The following is a 23,046-nucleotide window of genomic DNA, read 5'->3' on the forward strand; positions in this document are numbered from 1 at the left end:
CCAGAAACTGTATGGTCCTGGTTCCCCTCTTAGATGTGCAATTTCTCACAGATTATTAGATAGCAGTGAAAGATGAGGCTAAAACTTTAAACATTAGAAGGGCTAAACGTTTTCAGTGTCCGATGCCTGTGGTTATCAATGACTTTAAACAGTTACAGAACTTGAGCTCTTGAGGTTTCTTTCTTCAGATGTCTTTGAGAGGTTGGTTTTGTGCTTTCTTTGGGCAATCAAATTGGGCTGTCTTCAAGTTCGTTCCCAAATGAGCCATCTTCAAGGAGGTGGACATACAGTAATTGATCGATAACTTTGTTTATATGCAACTAATTTCAGATTGTTACCTCTACTGTCACTTTTTCAACAGAGTCACTCTGCTTCTTAATACTCTGTATGAAGCACAACAAAATTTCACTGTTGCCTGTTACTGTGAGTTGATGGCACTCTGAATGAGGAGTTTAGGAATATGGTGTCATAGGGAGCAAGGACAGTTTCCAAATATCATGATTAATTTAAGAGAAAATTGGGCTGAACAAATTGGCTAGTCAAGAATGTGCATTTACTGCTGTACTGCTGGGTCCTCAGTGGTCCAGAAATTGCTGCTAAAGAGGAGTTCATGAAAGAACTGAAGCTTCTTTTGGGAGTGGTCCCTATACAGGCTTTATAAGACAACCAAACAAGTATAGTGCAGGATTCTTCCATTGGAGGCACTTTGACAATGACTGTGCATGAATTGCTTCCTTCTGAATCTCGCTATGCAGGTGGAAAATACACTTTGAGGACCCAACACCACCTGCCATGTAGAAAGTTACTGCCATACAGTAATGGAAGTGCTACTTAATGTATTCAAGCTCGTATTCCTCTGTAGGATGAATTGCATACGGCTGGTACTTGTAACTTCTTAAGATGCTATCCTTGCAAACAGTGGTGCTGGTATTTGCCATCTGCTGTTGTAGCTGAGAACAATGTCTTGTCTTATCAAAACAGGTTATAGTTGCTTTACTTTTGATGTTGGTATTGGTTTTTGGTTAATGCCACAGTTACTGTAGGGTGATTATCTCCAGGACATTCTTGGCTCAATTTCTAGAACAGAAAATGAGTTGATTTGAAGGGAGGAAATGGACAGTGCCTGAGGGCAGAATCGTGCTTACTGTGACTGGCTTAAGGCCATCATCTGAGGTCTCAAATCTGTTGATGATTATAGCTGATAGAAGGGAGGAGAATTTGTTTGAAGCACAACAGGTAATTAGCAGTACAGCTAGTGCCATTCTCTTGGTACTCTTGGCTACTGTGATGGCTTAGACTCAAGTGCAACTAAACTCAGCATGAACAAAAGGAAGAAGATAGGTTTGAGAACTTTTATTTTCAAGGGAGAACACTTTCTTCTGTCAAGTTGTAAGGATGTAACTTTTACTTCAGGATCTTCTATGCTTATGTTTTTAAGAAGTGGAGCATTGTAGCAAAGCTGAGAGCAAGCAAGGTAAACGTTTCCTCTATCGCCCATGTTTTTCGATGGCTTTTCTCATCCACTTTTTCAGGCGGAATACATGAGTATAAAATCCGTATTTGCCATCTCGGTCACAGCCTTCTCCCCATGAAACTACTCCCACTTGATACCACCGGTTGTCATCTGGGTTCTAAAGTAAAGAAAAATGGGATTGGCACAAGGAGCAAGACATTTTCAGATCTAAGCCTTACATGTGCCCCAGCCTGTTTAGTGATGGATACCACTTTGGCATTCAGACTGGCCCCTACTAGATACCATAGCTTGTTGGAGTAATTTTGTCTCTTGAACATACCTTCATTACAAAAGGTCCCCCACTGTCTCCTTCACAGGCATCTCCTCTCCTCGAGTCTTCAGGACTGTAACCTGCAGGCAAGAACAAAGTCTGGCATTTGACTGTAGGGGGAGTGGCTGCTGTTGGCCATCTTTTCCTTGAAGTATTGCTGCATAAATTTTGAGAGCAATGAGATCGCTTACTGCTTCTGCCAGCTATTGGACTTAAATAGAAATAACTGCTTTGTTTTTTATATTATATGTAAAACAGCTAGCTCTGCTCCTGTCTCTGCAACATTCCTGAATCCACCACCTTCTTCCACCCTCCGTGCTTTCACTCCTGTTTTCTTTCATCAGAATTGCTGTTAGTGTCAGCTGCTGCTGTATTCACAGCTGTAGCCTGAGCTACTGTGCCTTTTTCTTATCTTAAACTTGTGTGTAATATTCCATGTACCCTGTTCTTTCATTCTGTTTGCTCTACAGACACATTGCTCTCCTTACTTTTACCTTCCTGTCATTCTGCAAGCTCTGCTCTTTCTCTCCTCCAACTGACTGTCTTCCTGTAGTCTTGCTATGAAGAGGAAAGGGATTTCACTTTAATTCCTGATGAACTAGACATATCTTTGCATTTTCCCATCACCCATGTCTCCCCTTTTCTGCTGTATGTCTGCATCTCAGCTATTTTTCAAGAATGTCGTCTAGAAAAAGAAGCCATAAGAACACTTTATTGTCAGTGTAGACTCTTATGAAATTGGCTTCCATTCTAACTCAAGTAATTGTATGTGTTATTAGACGCAAACAGCACAAACTCAGTCAAAAATTATTGGAGATTTCCTTGTAGGAACTGATAAAGGCTGCAGGAATAAAGAACACAGCAGGAAGTATTAAACCAGTATATAAATCCATAGTCTCTTTGTATCTTGAATACTGTGTTCACTTCTGTTATCTCTCAAAAAGGGTATAGTGCTAGAAGAGATTTAGGAAGGTACAGCAAGGATTATCAGAAGTACAGAATGCCTTCTATATTAGGAAAGATTAAGTAAGTGCTTTTCAGTTTGGAGGAGGAATGACAGAGCTGCAAGGGGTCCAATAAAACAGCATATAATGTGGAGAAGAAATATTTTTTCTTAAGTTATGAGTATAGATGTGCACATCTTCACATTTATTAGACAGGAAATTTAACAGAACAGGAGGAATTAATTTTTTCACACATGTCGTAACTAATCCGCGGAGCCTGTTACCACAGAAGTTGTGGGCATAAGTATGAATAGGCTCCAAAGGGTTGAGACAAGCTAGTGGAGAAGGGGTTGTTTGGCTACTGAGTAGGATGACTGGTTTGCAGCCTCTAATTTAGGAAGTCACTGAACTGTTCTATATATAGGTGAAAAGATAATTTTATATGTGCTCAGTTCTCCCACAGCTATTGCTGATACCTAGCAGAGTGGTGCCATTAGGCTAGTTAGCCTGACATAGCATGGTGAACCTTATTCATAGCTTTGTTTTCCAGGCTTCATGTTTTCTGAGAGCTGAAAAAGTTCTTATCATGGGAGAGTTAATCTTTATGGGTGGTATTTGCAAATTTATCAGAAAGTAACCTTGCTGCAGGAGCCCCGTCAGGAGCTCAGAGGCCTTGTTTTCTGTGGCCTTGTGTCTTCAGTGCTGCTTACCTGCACAGAACATGTTGTCAGTGACTTTAACTTTGGTGGATGCCTTGCAGGTACCTTGGTCTACGATGGGCACATTGAGCTGTTGCAGAACTGTGGGGAGGTTGCTTGGGCTAGTGGCCCACGTTTCTTTCAAGTTTCCCCAACCAGTTACCCGCCCTTTGTAACCTGCCAGCATCAGCCTGTGGAAGGAAGCATGATTATGATCAAATGTATTCTAACAGCTTTCTCCTGCCTGGCTCCCTTGCTGCAAATAGCCTAAATAAGGCATCTTTTTCTGACTTTTTTTGAAGGCTCAAAGGAGGCTTTTTAGCCTGCATTTTTAGGACTGTGGGACAGCCTCCTCACCTCTGCACAACCTCTTTGGTAGGCAGGCAGACAGGATGGATGTAGTCACTGAAGATGATGGGTCTCTTCAAGTGCATGAGGGCAATGTCTCGGTCCATGTTCTCTTTCCAGTTGTACTTGGGATGGATGATGATTTTATCCAACAGAGCAATTTTCTCTTTATTCTTTTCATATCTGAAATAGTCATGAAGGAAAAAATTTGCTGTACAGTAGCAAATGAGAGTCTTGTGGGTTTAGTGATACTCTCAGGTGCTTTGTACCCTCTGAGACAATACTCTCTTTACAATGGAGTGCCCCTTTAGACTTTCCATGGCTCTGCCCTCCCTCACACTTTAACCTTTAGGCTCAGCAAGAGCAGCAAATGACAACTGCATTAGATTCTGTTATTGAGAGGCATGTGACATTGGCTATGCATGTTTCCATGGATACTGAAGGGTAGCCCAACCTCATTGTATTTCATTACTCCAAGAGGAAGGGTATTTCTCTCTCACTTCATCCAGGCTCTTACTTTGCTCTTACGTGCTTGCCAATCCGCACCAAGACGTCATTTGTAGTTAAGTTCTTGTCCCAGGGTGGATAATAAAGACAATGAGCAGCAGTCAAGACCCAGCTGTCACTGATGAGGCTGGCACCACACAGCAGCTCTTGAGGACTCTTCTTGTAGAGCATCACCTGCCTGAGACAAGGAGGAAGGAAGACTTAGCAGGACTAACAGCATGGCTGGCTGAATGGTGTCATGCAGAAAGAGCAGAATTTGCAGTGAGTAGGGAAGAGCATTGCGCTATACTTGAGAAAGGCAACTGCATAGGTGGCTTTCTAGCAAAAGTCTTCCCTGGGCATGTATATCCTATGTAGTAGGCCATTTACACTATTTCCTTCACCTGGAGAGGCTTCTCATCCCCTCTGCTCCAGCAAAGCTGGAAAGAGGAAAAGACAAAGATAAACACACCAGCACTCTTGCTTTTCTGGATGGTTGCATACTTGACTCAAGAGGAGAGTTCCTTTCCAGATATTTTAGTACTGCCCTGTCAACTACTTGGAGAAGCTTTGATTAGAAGCCATAATGCTCGCATGCTGCCTGAGATGGGAGAGCCCTTTTATTTCTCCCTGCCTGAACTGAAGAGAAGGGAGACAATTCCCAATGAAGGACTATGCAAAGATAATACTTACCAGGGGGAACTGCCAACTTCTGCATCGTCCCCATGCACAACTCTTCCTCCTCTGTAGGACTCTAGCAGCTCCTTCTCACTTTTGTCTGTTACCTTTTTCTTCTCAAATAATGGACGAGTGCCGCAGTCTGAAAGACAGGCAATCTGGCTTTGTTACTCTACCTCATTCACAGTAGGGAAATGTCTGCAGTCAGCATGCTAAGCTGAAAGAGCCCAGGAAGGAAGTGCTTAGTAACTCCATGATCATAACTGGAGATTGACTTCTGAAGGTCCTTTGAGGAATTTAACATCTCCCCCCCGTTTTTGACAGCATTTGGCAACCTGGTGTTTCTGAGGAACAGTGAGTGCCCTGTGGGAAGAAGCTGTAGCCTTTCTACAAACTGTGATGCTGTATCTAGGGTTTTTGCTCACCTGCTTCGCCTGAACCAAAAGTTTTGTCATCAAAGAAGGTTTTGAACTCTTGAGGAAGGGTGGTACGTCCTGATATTCCCTCCCCCTGTTCGTTCCCATCCTCTAGCGAGCTGTCTGAGAGAGACAGAAAGACAAACATGGTAAAAGGCCTAGCTGCAGTTTCCATAATTTTCAGCAAGGTAGATGCTCCTTTCCACAGACAGTGGGTCTGATGAAGGAATGATGTTTTAAAACCACTGCTCTTTTAATGTTCCTTGTCCACCATTGTGATTTTTCAGGGATGTAACAGCTCTGTACATGTACGGCAGGTTAGTACGTGTGATATTTGGACGAACAGGACTTCCATCTACATGGTGCACATACTTCCTTGTCTGTGTCTGCCAGGCCAAGCACTTCACCCTAGTCACACATACTTCTTTTGTTTGCCACTGCCTCACAAGTGTGCCTGCCCAAACCAATGCAAGCTTCTCACCGCAGTAGTGCAGATCACAATATCCAAAGTAGGGTGGTTCATCTGTGACACACCAGACACCCTCATCATCTCCATCGGGATTCCGACAGTAATTCTCCAGCAGCTTCACATCTGGGTCGATGTGTTTTCCGTGGAGCACCTCTTTGGCTTTCTCAGAGTTCCATGGCAGGCACTTAGCTCCAGACACAGTTACCGAGAAGGTCCCAGTGTAAAGCATGCCTTTCTCTTGTTCACAGGGCTCCACGGGGGCTGGTGGTGTGACCCGTGGAGCGAATTCAACTGTCGTCCTTTCTTGACCTGGAAAGACAGAGAGCTGTGATTTAAGCCATAGCTTTCCACTCAGAAGTACTGTTAGCAAATAGCACCAGAGGCCATTTACTAAAGCCCCGAGTTCCATGGGGCATCCTATTATGTTTGGGAGCTCCCACCATGCTCCCATGCATGTGGTGGCCCTCTACAATATTGCAGCATCAGAGAGGGTTCTTTCAACAGGAGGTAAGGTGAGGCTGGCACTACTCATCACACTTCTCTTTGCCACTAACATGTGAGGAACAATATTGTGTTCCTTTCTGGGGTATCTTTGAGAACCAGCTCAAGGGATAGGTAGGTGTCTCGGGCATCATAGTGCTGCTGTGTTAGAGCCTCTAATGCCTTTTTCTCAAATGCGTAGCTAGACCATATTTGGGGGAGCCTTTTACTGTGATATGCTACTGAAATAGCAAATTTAACTTTTTCCAGTGTTTCTGTATCTAGTCATAAGAGAAAAATTCACCTGCCAGACTTTCCACACTTTTTCTTGCAAGTGTGCTAATGGGTGCAATCTTTAGGCAGCATTTCCTCTGCGTGAGTGGGCACCAAGATAATCTATTCTGCGGCAGTTGCTTGGCCTCAAGCTGCTTCCTCCTTGTGCACTGGAGGAATCCCCATGTGAAGAGAGACCCTCTGTTTGACTGCTCACCCTGGGGCACAACAGCCGCTGAGCACATAGGATTCACCTTAATCAGTGAGGCTGCTTCTGTGTGAGATTGACTCATGTCAACATGAGTGCAAAGGAACTGTGCACAAAAACAAGGCTTTTCTAGTCTTGCCATATCCTTGTAAGCATAACAGCAGGCTACTGTAGGTCAGAAACTAACTAGTGAACAGAGAGAGTACAGATACCTGACCACCCCAAAGCGGAGCACTCTCTCTTTCCAGTTTGCCATATTGCAGACCAGGGAATGGTAATGATTTTTAAAGCTTCAGAACACCCCTTGGTCAAAATGCTTGCTGACCTCTCTGACGTTCACTTTTAAGAGTCATTTCCTCTAGTCTCTGCTTTTGGAAGAGAAACTTCTGCTGTGAGAAGATTCTCTGCTTTCTACCACTTCTTCTTAGATGGAGGCCAAGACCCAGGGGAGGCAGCTCTGTACTGTGGAGAAATGGGAAGGTATATGTGTATGAGGATGGTTCTCCATCCTGTCAAGTGCAATGAGAAAAGGGAGTCTTCTTTTTTCTTGAGGTCATTGATATTAAACTGCACCCCTCTGTACGAGTGAACATTAAGGCAGGTAGTCAAGCACAAGCTGCAGTGGTTTTGTCCTAAAGGTGGGAATTCAGACCAAAAAACCCAGTATGACTTATTGCTGTCACAAATTAGAGGCAGCTCAGCCAGTATTTTGGGGTGCTCCTGACTGGCAACACTGTAGTAGATTCCAGGGGACTGCTGACACTGGATTTCATTTAGATCTATATTAGTGTAGTCTAGAGAAAATGGCACATTAGAGGAATTTAGCCAAGGTAGATGTATGGGCAACTCAATGACTTTTCTTCCTCAGCTCCTTTACCCTTTAAGTCGCAGCTCCTCTACTCTGACTGACCTGTGTTCATGGAAGATCCCTCTCTCCTAACCCTCTCTGCTTCCTTGACACATTTAGTATCAGTTTCAGTGCAGTGTTCCCTGACAGTGAAGGGCTTGCTGGGGCATAGTGCTGAGGCGTACCACACACTGGGATGGGACACTCCTCCCGTTCCACCGTTGGGTCTCGAGTGTAGCACCATGGGCCTTCGGAGTTGTTGTCTGGGTTCCTGCAGTAGTTCTCAATGAGGTTTGGATAAATGGTGGCATTGAACCTATGAGAAAAAGCTGGTTAGGCTAGGAATGAAGGACACCCTGGAGAACCCTTTAGGGGTGTGCAGGAGATGAACTTACTTAGGTATATGTGGATATTTGCTTGTCCACACTTGGCATTCAATCCCTGATTTGGTGTAGCTAATTGTCCCCTCATAGTTCTGGCCCAGATCATGAGAGCAGTTACCTGTCAAAATCCCAACACAGTATAAGCCAGGGCCAGTGGAAATGGGTGTTGCGTTTTTCAAGGTCAGAGGTACCACCCCACAAATCCCTGTAACTTTCGCTGTATGTGTGAGCCTGCACAACAAGCACAGGCATTTTTACAGGGTGGGAAGAGCACACAGCTTAAGCTCTCTCTGCATCATCAGAGGGAGCTTGCCCTGAGACTCTGTGCTTTGCTTTGGCTGTAGGTGCAGGTCAGAGCCCTTCTGACAGGCTGGGCTTGGGGACACCTGACTGTGTCACAAGGAGAAGGATATCTACCCCATGCTGTTTCAATGGGGGAGTTAGGCTGTTTGTGAAATTGTTAGTGGGGAAAAAAACAGGAAGAAAGGAATTTCAAACTCCCCTTCTGCTATTTTTCTTCTAATCAGGTGGCTTCACCAACTTTAGATTTTTTTTTTTTTTTCCTTACAAACTCTCCAGGAAGCAAGTTCCTGGCACTCACTGTACCTGGGAGATTGAGGTCAACATGAACTTCTTACCTTCTAGACAAGCATCCAGAACTGTCCTGGTCTTTTTCAGGCCCTGACATACTAGCAAAATAAGAAGAAACACATTGTATGAGAGGAATCCCAATAAGCATCATAGTTTGAACCAGTTTATCATCTAGGAACAAAACACAAGTGCTTTGGCCTGGAAAGTGAGCTCTTGTAAGAGGGTAGGGAGCCATCTCTCCATGATGGGACAGTGCATCCTAAGGGTTAGCAGAGCATCTGCAGGACTTGAAGCAACTTACCTTGGTATTTTGACCAAAATGCATCCTGTAAAAAAAAAAAATAAAAATTAAATTACATATTTAGGAGTAGAGACGCAGAACATCAGACCCTGCTTAGCTGCTGCAATTCAAAGCAGTAGAAGAACGCGCCATCACAACAAACAGAACAAACTAACCTAGCTCTGTTGATATCAATTACTATGGAGTCCAACAAAGCAAAAAATCTGATCTAAAACCACATTCCCACTCATCAGACTCGGGAATCAAGACAGTACTGTTGTTTCTAAAAAGACCAAAGATGCTTACAACCTTCATCAACCTGCAGAGGAAGCAGAGCCTGGGCTACAGTGCAGAAGTCCAAGGAGTTGAACCTAGAATTCTAATGCCACAGATCACATGTAGGTATTGCTCAGCGATTTGGATCTACATCTCTGCTGTGCAGCCTGAGAGTGATGGCTTTAAAAATACTCCGCAGAGGTTCTATCTTGCTGGCTTAGACTCCTAACTGTTCAGCTGTTTGCTGTCGTATTTTTGGGGGTTGAATTCAGGATGGACACTGGCCTTGGGCCTAGGAGCAAATCCCAAAGGGATGCAGAACAAATTTAGCAGAGCAAGTGAGTCTGACAGCCAGAAAAAGGGACAGACTGTGACAAAGCTTCAGCTCAGAGGAGCTTGAGGCACCTGCACTCAGTGGTTGCTAAGCCAGCTCTTCTGTGTGTGTCTGGGCTGTGGCAGTTCAAATGTGTGTGGCACCATGCTGAACAAGTGGAAGATGCAATTCAGGACTGATGGTTGAGGGAAGACTCTCTCCTTTTCACTTCATGCCTAAAATAAATAGAGAGGGAAGGAAAAGCACCTGGGCTTTGAGCTGCATACCCTGGAGTGGCTCCAGGAGGGAAACTCCTGAAGGAAATCTGAGCAATCCCTGGGGCACACAGGCATCAGCCTCATCTTTGTATCACAGAATTAAGTCTTATGACCCCAGCCCCTGGCTGCATGTGCGACCTGCTGGTCTCCCACTACATGGGTTGGCTGAGGGAATGTTTCTTGGGACCACTCGTGTCCCCTGTACGTACCGTCTGAACGGTGGATTCAAGGGCTTCAAAAGCCTCCTCATAACTGCACGTCTCCTCCAGGCACTCTCGCTCCAGGTTTCCCTGAAGCATCTCTTCCAGAAATCCCTTGTTGGCACGTCGTGGGCGCTTGAGCAGTGACATTGCCTGCCCCTTTTCCAGGAAAACTGCTGGGTCAGAACACTGCCAGTCAAAGGGGTGCTTGCAGCAGGAGGGCCCATTTGTCTCCCCTTGCAGTTGCCAAAAATCACACACAGCTGACGTGACGATCCCATAGCCCAGCCTCCCCCAGTGCACCACACAGAGAGGAGAAGCCCTGTCAGGACCTGTGAGGTCCACACCTGATGATCAGAGCAGGCTCTCTATAATTCATCTATCAGGGCTGGCATCACTTAGGCAACAGAAGTGACAGGAACCCTCTGCTATCCTCTGCAAAGCTGCTTTGCTCATTTGCAGTTAAGTAGAGGCTTGTTTGCTGGAGCCTGCTACTGCTCTCTGCCAGCTGCTGTATTTCTGTCTTGCCAACCTCAGACCGCTGTGATAGGCACAGCTTGGTTCCCTCTTCATGTTCAGAGACCCTGATCTGAGACCTGTAGACAGGTCTTTCCCCACGCAGCAGTGGGTCTGAGAGGACCTAACCTCGTATTAAGAAAAGATAGATGAACTAGAAGCTCTGGTAAGAGAAGAGGAGCAGTGAGCAGGAAAGCGGTGTACTGCGTATGACCTAAAGCTTAGATAAGGGACAGCTGGGGAGGCAATGTAGAATTGCAGCCACAGTTGTGCTACACAAGGTCCTGGACTGAGCCACATTCCCCTTCCCCCCTGTCTCCCAGATGACCCACAAAATCCACTGAGATCTTGTCACCAGCCTTCCCTGCCAGCTGCTGGTTGCTGCTGCATCCTCCTGTGCAGGAAAGCCCTATGCTCACTCCACTCTTGGCACCTTTTCACTCCCAGCTTCAAGCTTTCAGAAGCTCCACCTGCCCTACCAAGAAAACCTGCCACCAGCTTTACCCTTGGAAAGAAATAACCCCATCTTTCTTCCTCCTGTCACCCACTGGTACTGCCCTTCTTCCTGAGTCTTACCTCCAGCATGGCTCAGTGTGAGATGCAGGAGGCTGGAGAAGAGCAGGACCCTCAGTACACTGGTTTTGTTGCACGCCATGCTGTACAGCCCTGGCTGCAGGGGAAATGCAAAGGGAGCAGAATATGTGGAGTCACAGCCCTGCTGGGTTAATATTGAACCAGAATGAAGAAACAGGACTCCAGAGGTCGTGGTGTGTCAGGGACAGTGGGACTGAGGCTCCTCTTATCCCTCCTCTCTTGGCATCTGTCCCTCCCTTCAGGGCATCTTCATTTTCTTTCTTAATTGGTAGAAGCCAAGCAAAATGTCTCTGGATCCCCATAGGACTAAAATTAGCATCCCATTTCATAACAGGGAAGATGGCATGAGGAGTGAGAGGACAAGCTTGTCCCACGGCACAGGGGGAACTGGGGCTGGCACGGAGAAGTCTCTGCCAGCTCACAGCCACCCCGGCCAGAGCAGCTCACTCCTTTTCCCTCGGTGCCACTCTGCTCCCCTGCAGCTCTTGGCACCGTCACGGCCTCCCCACCATGCTGGCTCGGGTCCCTACCGCTGTCTCTTCTCGGAGGCTGTGCTCCAGTAGCCTCGCATGCAGCAAGACTTTGAGAGCTCCTTAGCCACTCCCAGTCCTTCTCTTTTTAGCTGCAAGCCCCTTCAGCTTTTTCCCCCTAGAGTCCAGTTGTCTTTTTTTCCCTGCAGTTATCAGCAAGCTCAGCTCCAGCTATTCTGGCGCCAAAACACACGGTTTAAGTCTCCTCCTTCTCCCTCGCCCATGCCAAGGAGCAGAAAGGGTGCCTGCAACAGCCCATGTGGAATTTAAATTTTCCTCCCAGTTAGGTCAGCAATGCCAGCGGCAGTGCATGCTTCCCACTGCGTTACAGTTCCCAGGGGACTGGAGGAGGGTGAAGCAGCATGAAGTTCGGGCTCCCTCTTTTATTCCCACACCGGTGGAACACACAAAAGTACACCCAGAAGGAAATAGAAGCTCTGGCGAGCAAAACCAGCCGGGAAAACAAGAGCTTCCAGGAACAGGGAAGCAGGAATAGTCTGGATGTCATGACATCAGCTAATAAGAACTGGGCTACCAGAGCTGGGAAAGCTCTCATTATTCCCACAGCAAGCAGAAAACTGGCAGAACGAGAAACCAGCAGAAAGCAGGGCAGGGTAGGGGTAGTCTCAGGAATGGCCACATGGCACAAAAGTGCTTTCTGCCAGCAGGGAGCATGTTTTGTGCTGTGCCTCCGTGCAGCAGATACATCTGTAATGTTTATCTCCATAGATGGAGTGCAAATATTAGCATTAGGGTGGCTGAGGAATGACTCTGTGGCCACTGGTACAAAGAGCAGTTGCAGAGCCTCCCTCCCTCATCTAAGAGTATCTCCTGTTCTCACCCACACACACTCCCAGATTTTTAAGAGATGCCTTTAGGAATGGCTGGGATGACCTGGATGGAGGTGACCTGGGTGGAGGAGTGTGTGTGCCCAGGATTAGGCACAACCCTAGAAACACCCCGTGTTACTTAGCAGGGGGAAGCAGCATTTAGGAGCAGGGACGGGAAGGAGGCATCAGGGCACAAACAGGTTTTGGAAGAGTGGTGAAATCAGAGCCGCTGCCGTCCCACGCAGCAGCCACCACCGCTCCTCGAAGTGGGAGGACGTGCAAACAGCCCCACGTTTGTGTAAACCCAGCTGGCAAGCAGAGGGCCTGGCTCAGCTGACGGAGAAGAGGATAGCAGCAAGGGCAATTTCTTTACTCTTTAGATAATAATTTGGTTTTGGTCTCACATTGCAGGTGGGACAAGTGACCTCAGGGCTGCTTTCACCAAGCATAATTGAGCAAGCCCATATGGATGTGAATGCAGGAAGGAAATACCACCGCAGGAAGACTGCTGCCCACCCCTGAGTTGTAGTGATGTGAGAGACAGATGCTGCAGTGTTTTACGGAGGTGTAATGCACCTGTGTAAGTGCTCATTATAGATCCCAACAGGAAAGGCACCCAGACTCTGTAAAGCATTGATTAAAATACCGTTTGTTGGGGGTAACATTAGAAGGCAAAATGGGATAGTGTCAGACTCACACCCATAACATGACAGATAGCCCTTCAGATGCTGGGAACACCAAGTAGTACAGCATCAGCCCATGACACACTGCACAGATAGCAGTGTCATGGTCTTCAGAGGTTTTATAGGATTTTCTCGGAAGTAAACAACTCTGTCATTTCTGCTGTCAATCAAAAGGATGTTCACATAAGAATATGCTGCTTCACTCTAAGATAAAGACAAGGACACAGTGGTGGCAGCATCACCAGATGCCAAGCGGAAGCAACCTGTAGGCTCCCCAGTGAGGTTTAGCAGGCTAAGTTTATCCTGCGGCTAAGTGGTACGTGCAGCACTGGCCTGCACCTTCTCATCTCAACTTGTTATGTGGATCACCAGAGCATTTGACTTCATAAGAGCTTCCAATATTCTCAGTCTGTGTCTCTTCTTTGTAATAACCAGGCGGCCTTTACACTGCAGCTTAAGTCAACACTGTTATGCATAGATTTTTACCATTTTCTTGTCTTTAACGGAAAGGTGTTAGCATCTTTCATGGTATCATGCATTATATAGCGCTAACTTCAAGCAACACGAGAACACAGCAGTTAAGCTTAGTTATCAGACAGGTATGAATATCCTCTAAAACTCACCTATGCCATCTTCCTTTAACGTTACTTCTCTTCTGGTTCCTACATTCATTCTGTTGCTTAAGCACTTGTTTAAAAAAAAATCTTACTGAAACCAACCATTCTGTCACTGTCTGGCTGCTGCTTTTCCAGTTGCCGTTCTTCTTTCCCTCTGTGAAACAGTACAAACCCATCTACCAGGGCCATTAGGTTGTTAACTGTAACAGCTGAACCCTTTTATCTCAAGGTTACATCCATCAATTCAGTTTCAACTATTTATTTACATTGGGTTTGCTTTATAATTGGAGCTTTTCACTACATCCTGGGACATTTTCCAGCCCTTTCTGGTATCTTACAACAATGGTAGTAATTAAAGATGCTGGCTTTTCACATTATAGCCTTTTCTTCTTCTGTGATGTGATTCCTGTGTGATATGGTCTAGGCAATCCTGCTCTGGCAGGGGGATTGGACTAGATGATCTTTCGAGGTCCCTTCCAATCCCTAACATTCTGTGATTCTGTGATTCTAGGGCTCCCCTCTGTTTCTCCCACTCTTGTGGTTAGCTTTCACAGCAGGACAGCTTCCATCAGCTATCACCTCTCCAGGGGCTTTGACTTCCGCCCCTCAAACATCTAACTCTTCCATCTGTTCACCATTCCTGTAAGCAACTTTTAATAATTTCATTTTCTTTCTGCCTTCACCCACACCATGAGTGATGGATGCTATTTTCTTTCTTAGAGTAAGAAAGCTAAGATTCATACGTTTACCCTCCCAGAGTTACGGCTTTCAGCATAGCTGGGAGTTCTTATCTCTTTCCCTCTATGAGCTGACTTTTCTTTTTAAGTGAAGAAAGCCTTTGGCAATTGTTTATTTCCTGTGTAACTATTTTTCCAACTTCCAGGGAGCAGAGTATAGAGGGTTTGGCCTTGGCCTATTTTCTTCAGCCTTTGTCTGCTCTATGACGGATACAGTTTGCTGGCTCAATAGTTGGGGCATTTCTGAATATTTTCCTGAAGTGAGTTATACAGTTTTATCACCAATCGTAACACTTTGGGTACAATCACAAAGAATGAATCCCCCATCCCCTCACACTCAGAGCCCATCATGTGTTAATTTATGACTACAAGCTTTTCAGAAGGGACAGGAGAGGAAAGAGAGGTGGTGGGGTGGCTCTTTACATTAGGGAGTGTTTTGATTGTATAGAGCTTAAGGATAGTGATGATAAGGTTGAATGTCTATGGGTAAGAATCAGGGGTAAGGCCAGCAAGGCAGATATCCTGGTGGGAGTCTGTTATAGACCACCCAACCAGGATGAAGAGGCAGATGAACTATTCTACAAGCAGCTGACTGATGTTTCACAATCGCTAGCCCTTGTTCTAGTAGGAGACTTTAATTTGCCAGATGTCTGCTGGAAACTCAACTCGGTGGAAAGAAGGCAGTCTAGGAGGTTTTTGGAGTGTGTGGAAGATAACTTCCTAACACATCTGGTTAGTGAGCCCACATGGGGGGGTGCCCCACTAGATCTGCTGTTTACAAACAGAGAAGGTCTGGTGGGAGATGTGATGGTTGGAGGCCATCTTGGTCACAGCAACCACGAAATTATAAGTTTTCGATTCTTGGGGAAAGAAGGAAGGGGGTCAACAAAACCTCTACCTTGGACTTCCGGAGGGCAGACTTTGGCCAATTTAGGACACTGGTTCAGAAAGACCCATGGGAAATAGTTCTTCATAACAAAGGGGTCCAGGAAAGCTGGACATACTTTAAGAAAGTATTCTTAAAGGCACAGGAGCAGGCCATCCCCATGAGCTGAAAGACGAGCCGTGGGGGAAGAAGTCCAGCTTGGTTGAACAGGGAGTTTTTGCAGGAACTTAGTGAAAAAAAGGTGGTTTATGATCTTTGGAAAAAGGGGCAGGTAACTCAGGAGGAGTACAAGGATGTCACTAGGTCATGTAGAGGGAAAATTAGAAAGGCGAAAGCTCAACTAGAACTCAAATCTGACCACTGCAGTAAAAGATAATAAAAAGTGTTCTTAGAAATACATAAACAACAAAAGGATATCAAAGGAATATCTCCATTCTTTATTGGATGCGGGGGGGAACACTGTGACCAGGGATGAGGAAAAGGCTGAGGCGCTTAATACCTTTTTTGCCTCAGTTTTTTCACAGTAAGACTGGTTATCCTCAGGGCAACTGCCCCCCTGAGCCAGTAGACGGGGACAGGGAGCAGAACAGACCGCCTATAATTCAAAAGGAAGTAGTTAGTGATTTGCTGTGCCACTTGGATGCTCACAAGTCTATGGGACTGGACGGTATCCACCCAAGGGTACTGAGGGAGCTGGCGAAGAGCTTGCTAAGCCACTTTCCATTATTTATTATCAGTCCTGGCTAACTGGGGAGGTCCCAGATGACTGGAGGCTGGCCAACGTAATGCCCATCCACAAGAAGGGCCTGAAGGAGGATCCTGGGAACTACAGGCCTGTCAGCCTGACCTCGGTGCCCGGCAAGGTTATGGAACAGATCATTTTGGGTGCGATTACACATCACATACAGGACAACCAGGGGGTCAGTCCCAGTCAGCATGGGTTTAGGAAAGGCAGGTCCTGCCTGACCAACCTGATCCCTTTTTATGACCAGGTGACCTGCCTGGTGGATGAGGGAAAGGCTGTGGATGTAGTATGCTTGGACTTCAGCAAAGCCTTTGATACTGTCTCCCATGGCATTCTCCTGGATAAGCTGGCAGCCCATGGCTTGGACAGGTGCACTCTTTGCTGGGTTAAGAACTGGCTGGATGGCCAGGCCCAGGGAGTGGTGGTGAACGATACTGCATCCAGTTAGCGTCCGGTCACTAGTGGTGTCCCCCAGGACTCAGTACTGGGCCCAGTCCTGTTTTATATGTTTCTTGATGATCTGGGCGAGGGGATCGAGTGCACCCTCAGTAAATTCGCAGATGACACTAAGTTGGGTGGGAGAGTTGATCTGCCTGAGGGTAGGAAGGTTCTGCAGAGGGATCTGAACAGGTTAGATAGATGGGCCAAGACCAATGGTATGAAGTTCAAGAAGGCCAAGTGCCAGGTCCTACACTTTGGCCATAACAACCCCACACAGCGCTACAGGCTGGGGGAAGAGTGGTTGGAAAGTGGCCTGGTGAAAAAGGACCTGGGGGTATTGGTGGACAGCCAGCTGAACATGAGCCAGCAGTGTGCCCAGGTGGCCAAGAAGGCCAACAGCATCCTGGCTTGTATCAGGAATAGTGTGGCCAACAGGACTAGGGAAGTAATTGTCCCCCTGTACTCGCACTGGTGAGGATGCACCTTGAGTACCTCTAATACTGTGTTCAGTTTTGGGCCCCTCACTACAAGAAAGACATTGAGGTGCTGGAGCGAGTCCAAAGAAGGGCAATGAAGCTGGTGAAGGGTCTAGAGGGTATGTATGTCCTGTGAGGAGCAGCTGGGGGAACTGGGATTGTTTAGTCTGGAGAACAGAAGGCTCAGGGGAGACCTTATTGCTCTCTACAACTACCTGAAAGGAGGTTGTAGCGGGGTGGGGGTTGGCCTCTTCTCCCAGCCAACTAGCGACAGGACTAGAGGACATAGCCTCAAGCTTTGCCAGGGGAGGTTCAGGTTAGACATTAGGAAGAATTTCTTCTCAGAAAGGGTTATTAGGCATTGGAATGGGCTGCCCAGCAAGGTGGTGGAGTCACCATCCCTTGAGGTGTTTAAGAAGAGACTAGATGTGGCACTTCTTAGTGCCATGGTCTAGTCGACACAGTGGTGTTAGGTCAAAGGTTGGACTCGATGATCCCAGAGGTCTCTTCCAACCTAGTTGATTCTGTGATTCTGTAATTAAAATACTGTTTATTGGACACAACACAAGAAAGCGTATAGCATTAGATAACCCTGCACCCCTTCAGATGCTGCAAACACCAAGTTGCACAGCATCGGACAGATATCTTGTCAGGCCATGCCATGCTGCACAGATCCTGTCCATGATGAGGTTCACTAGCATCGTGGTCTTCAGGGCTTTTATAGGATTTTCTTAGGAGTAAACAACTTTATTCATCATTTTGCTGTCAAGCAAAAGGTTGTTCACATAAAAACATGCTGCTTCTAAGATAAAGACGAAGACACGGTGGTGGCATCATCACCAGGTTCACCAGTGGGAGCCACCTATGGGCTCCTCAGTCAGGATTAGCTGGCTGAGTTTATCCTGCAGCCAAGTGCTATCCGCAGCACAGCACAGACCTGCTCCTACCTACTCAGATCAGCTGCTAGGTGAATAATGTTTCTGTGAGGACCTCCTAATTCATAATTGCTCCTTTTTCTCTCCTGTTATCTCAGAATAAAGAAGGTAGTTACAGGGCAGCAGATTAAGCAATAGGAGCCTGAATTCTCCCCTTCCCTTCCCCCAGCTGCTCCCCCTTCTCTCCTGGTTGTGCTGTGACAGAGGGCAAATGCTTCAAACACAGCGCACAAGCCCAGCTCCAGCGAGAACACTTTGCAACTGTGTCAATATTTGAAAACTGCAAGAGTTAGGACAGACACCAAAGGGAGAGCAGTAGAAAGCACTGCAGCTTCAAATACAAACCCCCCTCATATGCCTGTGCTCTCACTGGTCCCTCTCCAAGCACTCAGGGCAAAGACTGAGTTCGTCTGCCCCCTGACTTTAAATAAAATAGCTAAAAATAAGGACACCCAAAGGTTTATTAGCTGAATTCACCTTCTATCCTCACTTCACATCAAAGTGTCGTGGATCTGACTCTAGCACCTTGTCTACCAACTGGTCATAAAAGTTTAAGGAACAAGTTGAATGTAGAAACTACAAAGAGCAGCTTTTCAGATTGTCACATTACTGCGTTCGTAGCGCCCCAAAAGGGAACTGTGCCACTGATGATTCCCTGGTGACATTATACCCTCCTCTTGTGCAGTGGACACAAAAAGCCCAGATACTTTGGGCCCCTAAACAAAACTTTTTTGGAGAAATGCAGATGTTAGAGAGGGGCAAGATGGAGACCAACAACAGCTAGAACTGAGAATGCAGCAAATGAAAGCAGTGTTTGTATAGCATGTGAAAAGGGAGTGCAGTGTGGGCAAGTCTGAAAGACCTCTGTTAGGGCTGGTATTGTTGGGCTCTTCCTACAAGGTCACGTTCATGTGGCATTGGGAACTGCACTTCCTTTCCGAAACGGGACCAATTTCCTTCAACGTGCCTCAGTTGGCAAATGAGCACTAAAGCCAGAGCGGTGGGAATATTGGGGTGTAGCTGTGGTGCTGCTGCCTTTTAGCTTTTTGCTGCAGGAGCAGGAAATAAGTACAAGAGAGGACACAAGAATGTGAGAAAAAGAACAAGGGAAACAGATCAATGAACCCAACTTGAACGTGGAGGGGAAAGGCAAAATCTTCTGAGCATATTGAGATGAACTGTGGGACCCTGACCTGGGGAGGTTAGGAGCCTCTCAGCTGGGGACAGTGAAAATGCAATTCACACAGTGAGACACGAAGCTATCCTTTCATGTCCTTAGACAGACCCCATCCAGTCACCGGAAGGCCGTCAAGACGACAGCAAGCAAAACAGGGGACAGTGGAGAAGGAACGCTCAGCCCTAGCTCCAAGGCAGGACTTTGCTTCTGCTAATTGCGAAAAATGCTCTTCAAAAAACCCACAACAGAGCCACCTTGTAAACACTTGGGAAGCTGCTTCCCAGCCATGTCTGGCATCAGCATCACCTTCAAATGATCAGAAGTGCTGCTGAGCTCCAAGAGTAAGAGTCCAGGGAAGTGCTTGAATAGCAACAACTAATTAGAGAAACAAATACTTGAAAGGAAGGCATTGTTCAAAGCTGCTGCTTTGAGACTTTTCCTGCCTTCCCCATGGTGCACTGTCACCCACCGACAGCGTAACAGAGGCAGAGCAGAAGCACTGCTCGTTAACGCTGTGGGTGTCCTCTCTTAAGGAGTTATTCCCATCAACAGCCAATGCCTTCCCTGCATCAGGTCTGGCGTGTGGCACGTGTGGGCACATATAGCTCCAAGGGGCAGCTACCAAAAAGACCCAGGTCTACGCAGGCAGTTACCTCCAAGACTGCTAATCCTGCCTGGGGCTGAGCCACAGGGCCTCATTGCTGCAGAGAGACAATAGAGCTATTTTTTTGTTGTTTTTTTTTTATCCCATTTTAATACATACAGAAGATTAGCCAGGGCAGGCTGGAACTATCAGGTCCCCGTCTTGACCTCCACCACTTCTGCCACTGCTCCAAAGCCCACTCCCTCCTGGATGATGACCACGTCACTCAGTGAGCCCTCATCCTGCACTATAATGCATTTGTCCTCGTGCTCGGAGATTGTGATTTCAATGATGTCCTTTTCTGATGGCAAATGCCCAGCAGACCTCCTGTGTACCCCAGGATCTGGGGGGCTGCCTTGAGACTGGTAAGTAGCAATGCAGTGACTGCTGGCTGTGATCAGCAGCTCAGCCTCATCTGTTGGCCCTGGCACCTCCACCATGAGCAAGGTGGGCTCTGCCCCAACCTCCTCCTGGTGGCCCTTCCTCTGAGGCTTTTTCCTTGCTGCCTGGGGTAAGTCCGTGGCATGTGAGGCCACTGCAGTGGTGAGTTCCTCAGGGTCCTTTTCTGCCTTGTGGGTGAGAAAATGGCGCGCAAGGCTCTGGGGAAGGATGTAGCCCATGCCACAGAGCGCACATTTGTAGGGCTTCTCAGCTAGGTGGGATTTCTGGTGGCGCCGCAGCTTTGTGGCCAGGGTGTAGGACTTGCCGCACTGCTCACAGCGAAAAGGGCGCTCGCCTGTGTGCAAGCGCTCGTGGGCACGCAGCGTGTGGGGGTCCCGCAGCGCCTTGCCGCAGACAGTGCACAGGTGGGCCTCGCCCGTGTGGGAGATGAGATGTCGCCGCAGCTCTGGCAGCTTGGGGAAGGCGTTGCCGCAGAAGCAGCACTTGTAGGGCTTCTCGCCCGTGTGCAGCCGGAGGTGCTCACGCAGGTTGCTCTGCTGTCGGAAGTCCTTGCCACAGTAGGGACAGGCGTAAGGGCGCTCCCCTGTGTGCAGGCGCATGTGGTTGCGCAAGGAGCTGGGGTTGGCCAGGTGGCGTCCGCATACTGCACACTGGCATCCCTTGGGACCAGCTGGGCCAGTCCCAGCGGCCAGGTGGATCTTCCTGTGAATGCGGAGAGAGGGCCGGCGTGCAAAGGCCTTGCCACACTGCTCGCAGGAGAAGGGGCGCTGGCCGGTGTGCAGGACCTGGTGCTCCTGCAAGTCTCGCTTGGTGCAGTAAGCCTTGTCGCACTGGGTGCACTGGAAAGGCCGCACACCCTGGTGGGCCAACACGTGGGCCTTGAAGCTCTCCTCTGAACTATAGCTCTTGCCACACTCTGTGCACAGGAAGGGCTTGTGGCCAGCATGGACAAAACGGTGCTTCTTGAGGTGGCAGAGCTGCAGGAAGGCTTTGCCACACTCCCCACAGCAGTACGTGCGCTTGATCACCTCCTTCTGGGACAAAGCTTTTGGTGGGGGCCCTGGGCTGCCAGAATGACCCTCCACCAGCTCCGTATACTCCTGCTCCTCAGGCCCCTCCAGTGGGCCCTTCTGCCCATGCTCTGGGGATGCCAGTTTGGAGTCTTTGGAAGCTTTGCTCTCTTTCTCACAAGTCTCTATACTCTCTCCTTCAGAAGGACTGGGCTGCTGGGGTTCCTGCCCAGCTGTCCTGCCACCACAGTCCTGCAGGCACTTCTGGAGCTGGCTGGCCAGAGCATGCACCCTGCACGGCTTGCCAACCAAGGAAGCACTGAGTCGAACCCCGTTTGAGGGTGACAACAGATCCAGGTCTCCTGGACACACCTCTTCATGCCCCATCTTCACTTTTTCTGCTGCAGATCCGGGATCCCCACCCTCATTCAATTCTGCCTTGCACCTGCCATTGGCCTTAACAGTTGAGATGGTCTCGAGGTGATGATCCTCAGTCCTCAGCACCTTGCCTTGCCACAGCTCATGTTTGGAAGTTGTGCCTTCCTCTTCTTGCAGCCTGTGGGAACACTTGGTGGACAGCCTCCTAACCTCAGTAGGGACATCAAGGACTGTGGTTTCATCAGCTACCACCTTGGAGACATTGGGATCCCCTGCACAAACACAAAAGTATAGTCAATGAACTAAATGCTGGCTATTGTTATATGACACGATTGCTGTGGCATCAGAGGATTGTGAACCTCAGAGACAGATACTCTGCTATCCAGTAATTCTGGGGCTCTGGCATGAAAACCATTACTTCTATGACCTTTTTTTTTTTTTTTTCTTTTAAACTGGGGGAGGCGGGGGAAATCTCAGTTCTCTCACCACTGACAGTACCAGTGCAGCATTTCTAGTGTGTCACAGGCAGGATTTCTAAGAGATGTCATGACTAGCATGAAGCAGGGCAGCATGCGCCTCTCTCGGCTGGTAGCTCTTAAAAGCGACACCAGGTCGAGACGGCATCCTCGGAGGGGCTGCGGGGCGGTGCCGGGGGGCAGCCCAGTCCGGAGAGCTGAGGGCGCCGGGCCGCCAGCACCCCACACCCGGGCAGGCCAGGCCGCCCGTTTCACCCAGGATGGGACGCACGTCCCCGGCGCGGCACCTACCTGCCCGGGGCTCCGCCGCCGTCCCGCCGGGAGAGGCCCCGTCGGCCTGCACCGCCACCGCCGCCTCCGCGCCGGCCGCCGGCCGCCCCCTCGGCCCGGCCTCCCGCGGCGCCGCTATCCCCTCGCTTCCGTCCGGCCGCCGCTCCTCCGCCGCGGCCCCGCGGGCCTCCTCGGGCCAGTAGAGCAGCTCCGCGCCCGCCGCGATGGCCCGCCGCACCCGCAGCTGGAGCCAGCCGCCCGCCCAGCCCAGCGCCACGTTGGCCTCCGCCTCCTTCGGGCTCCGCTGCACCAGTCTGCAAGGCACGGCCACAGCGTCGGCCGCGGGCACGCCCGCCCGTCCGCCGCTCCGCTCCCCTCCGCCGCTCCGCTCCGCTCCCCTCCCGGTACTCACCTTCTCCACCCCGGCCCCACCGCCTCCTCCCAGGCCCCGCCGGGCGACCCCAGGAGCGCCCCGGCCGGCAGGGCTCGGCCCACGCACCACACGCCGGTGCCCCGCGCCCGGGACAGCGATGGCCCCACCGCCAGCCCGGGCGGCAGGCTCCGCAGCACCGGGCAGGAGGCTCCGTGCGGTTCCTCGGGACCCAGCCCGCCGCTGCCCGCGGAGGACAGGCCGGCGCCGGGGCGCTCCATGCCGGCGGAACGGTGCGACGGGGCGGCGGGCGCGCCCGGACGGCTTCCGGCGGCGGCGGGGCGGGGCGGTGTTCCCCCGGCGACGGGCCGCGCTTCC

At 48.9% G+C, this 23,046-nt stretch overlaps 2 protein-coding genes across 2 annotated transcripts; both read right to left on the reverse strand.

Moving 5' to 3' along the window:
- Nucleotides 1–1,423: 1,423 nt before the first annotated feature.
- F2 (coagulation factor II, thrombin) lies at nt 1,424–11,123 on the reverse strand. Its single transcript, XM_068399446.1, has 14 exons — nt 11,045–11,123; nt 9,962–10,125; nt 8,907–8,931; nt 8,653–8,703; nt 8,027–8,132; nt 7,817–7,947; nt 5,836–6,132; nt 5,364–5,477; nt 4,954–5,080; nt 4,292–4,459; nt 3,784–3,957; nt 3,439–3,617; nt 1,794–1,864; nt 1,424–1,631 (listed from the first exon to the last, which is right to left on the reverse strand). Exons 1-14 carry the CDS (start codon nt 11,121–11,123, stop codon nt 1,488–1,490), a joined length of 1,830 nt encoding a protein of 609 aa, XP_068255547.1. The 3' UTR covers nt 1,424–1,487.
- An 8,178-nt stretch (nt 11,124–19,301) lies between these two features.
- Nucleotides 19,302–22,974, reverse strand: ZNF408 (zinc finger protein 408). Its single transcript, XM_068399142.1, has 3 exons — nt 22,711–22,974; nt 22,320–22,612; nt 19,302–21,824 (listed from the first exon to the last, which is right to left on the reverse strand). Exons 1-3 carry the CDS (start codon nt 22,947–22,949, stop codon nt 19,912–19,914), a joined length of 2,445 nt encoding a protein of 814 aa, XP_068255243.1. The 5' UTR covers nt 22,950–22,974; the 3' UTR covers nt 19,302–19,911.
- Between the last annotated feature and the right edge of the window lie 72 nt (nt 22,975–23,046).

The sequence above is a fragment of the Nyctibius grandis genome, chromosome 4 (genome assembly GCF_013368605.1).
Source record: "Nyctibius grandis isolate bNycGra1 chromosome 4, bNycGra1.pri, whole genome shotgun sequence".
NCBI lineage: Eukaryota > Metazoa > Chordata > Aves > Nyctibiiformes > Nyctibiidae > Nyctibius > Nyctibius grandis.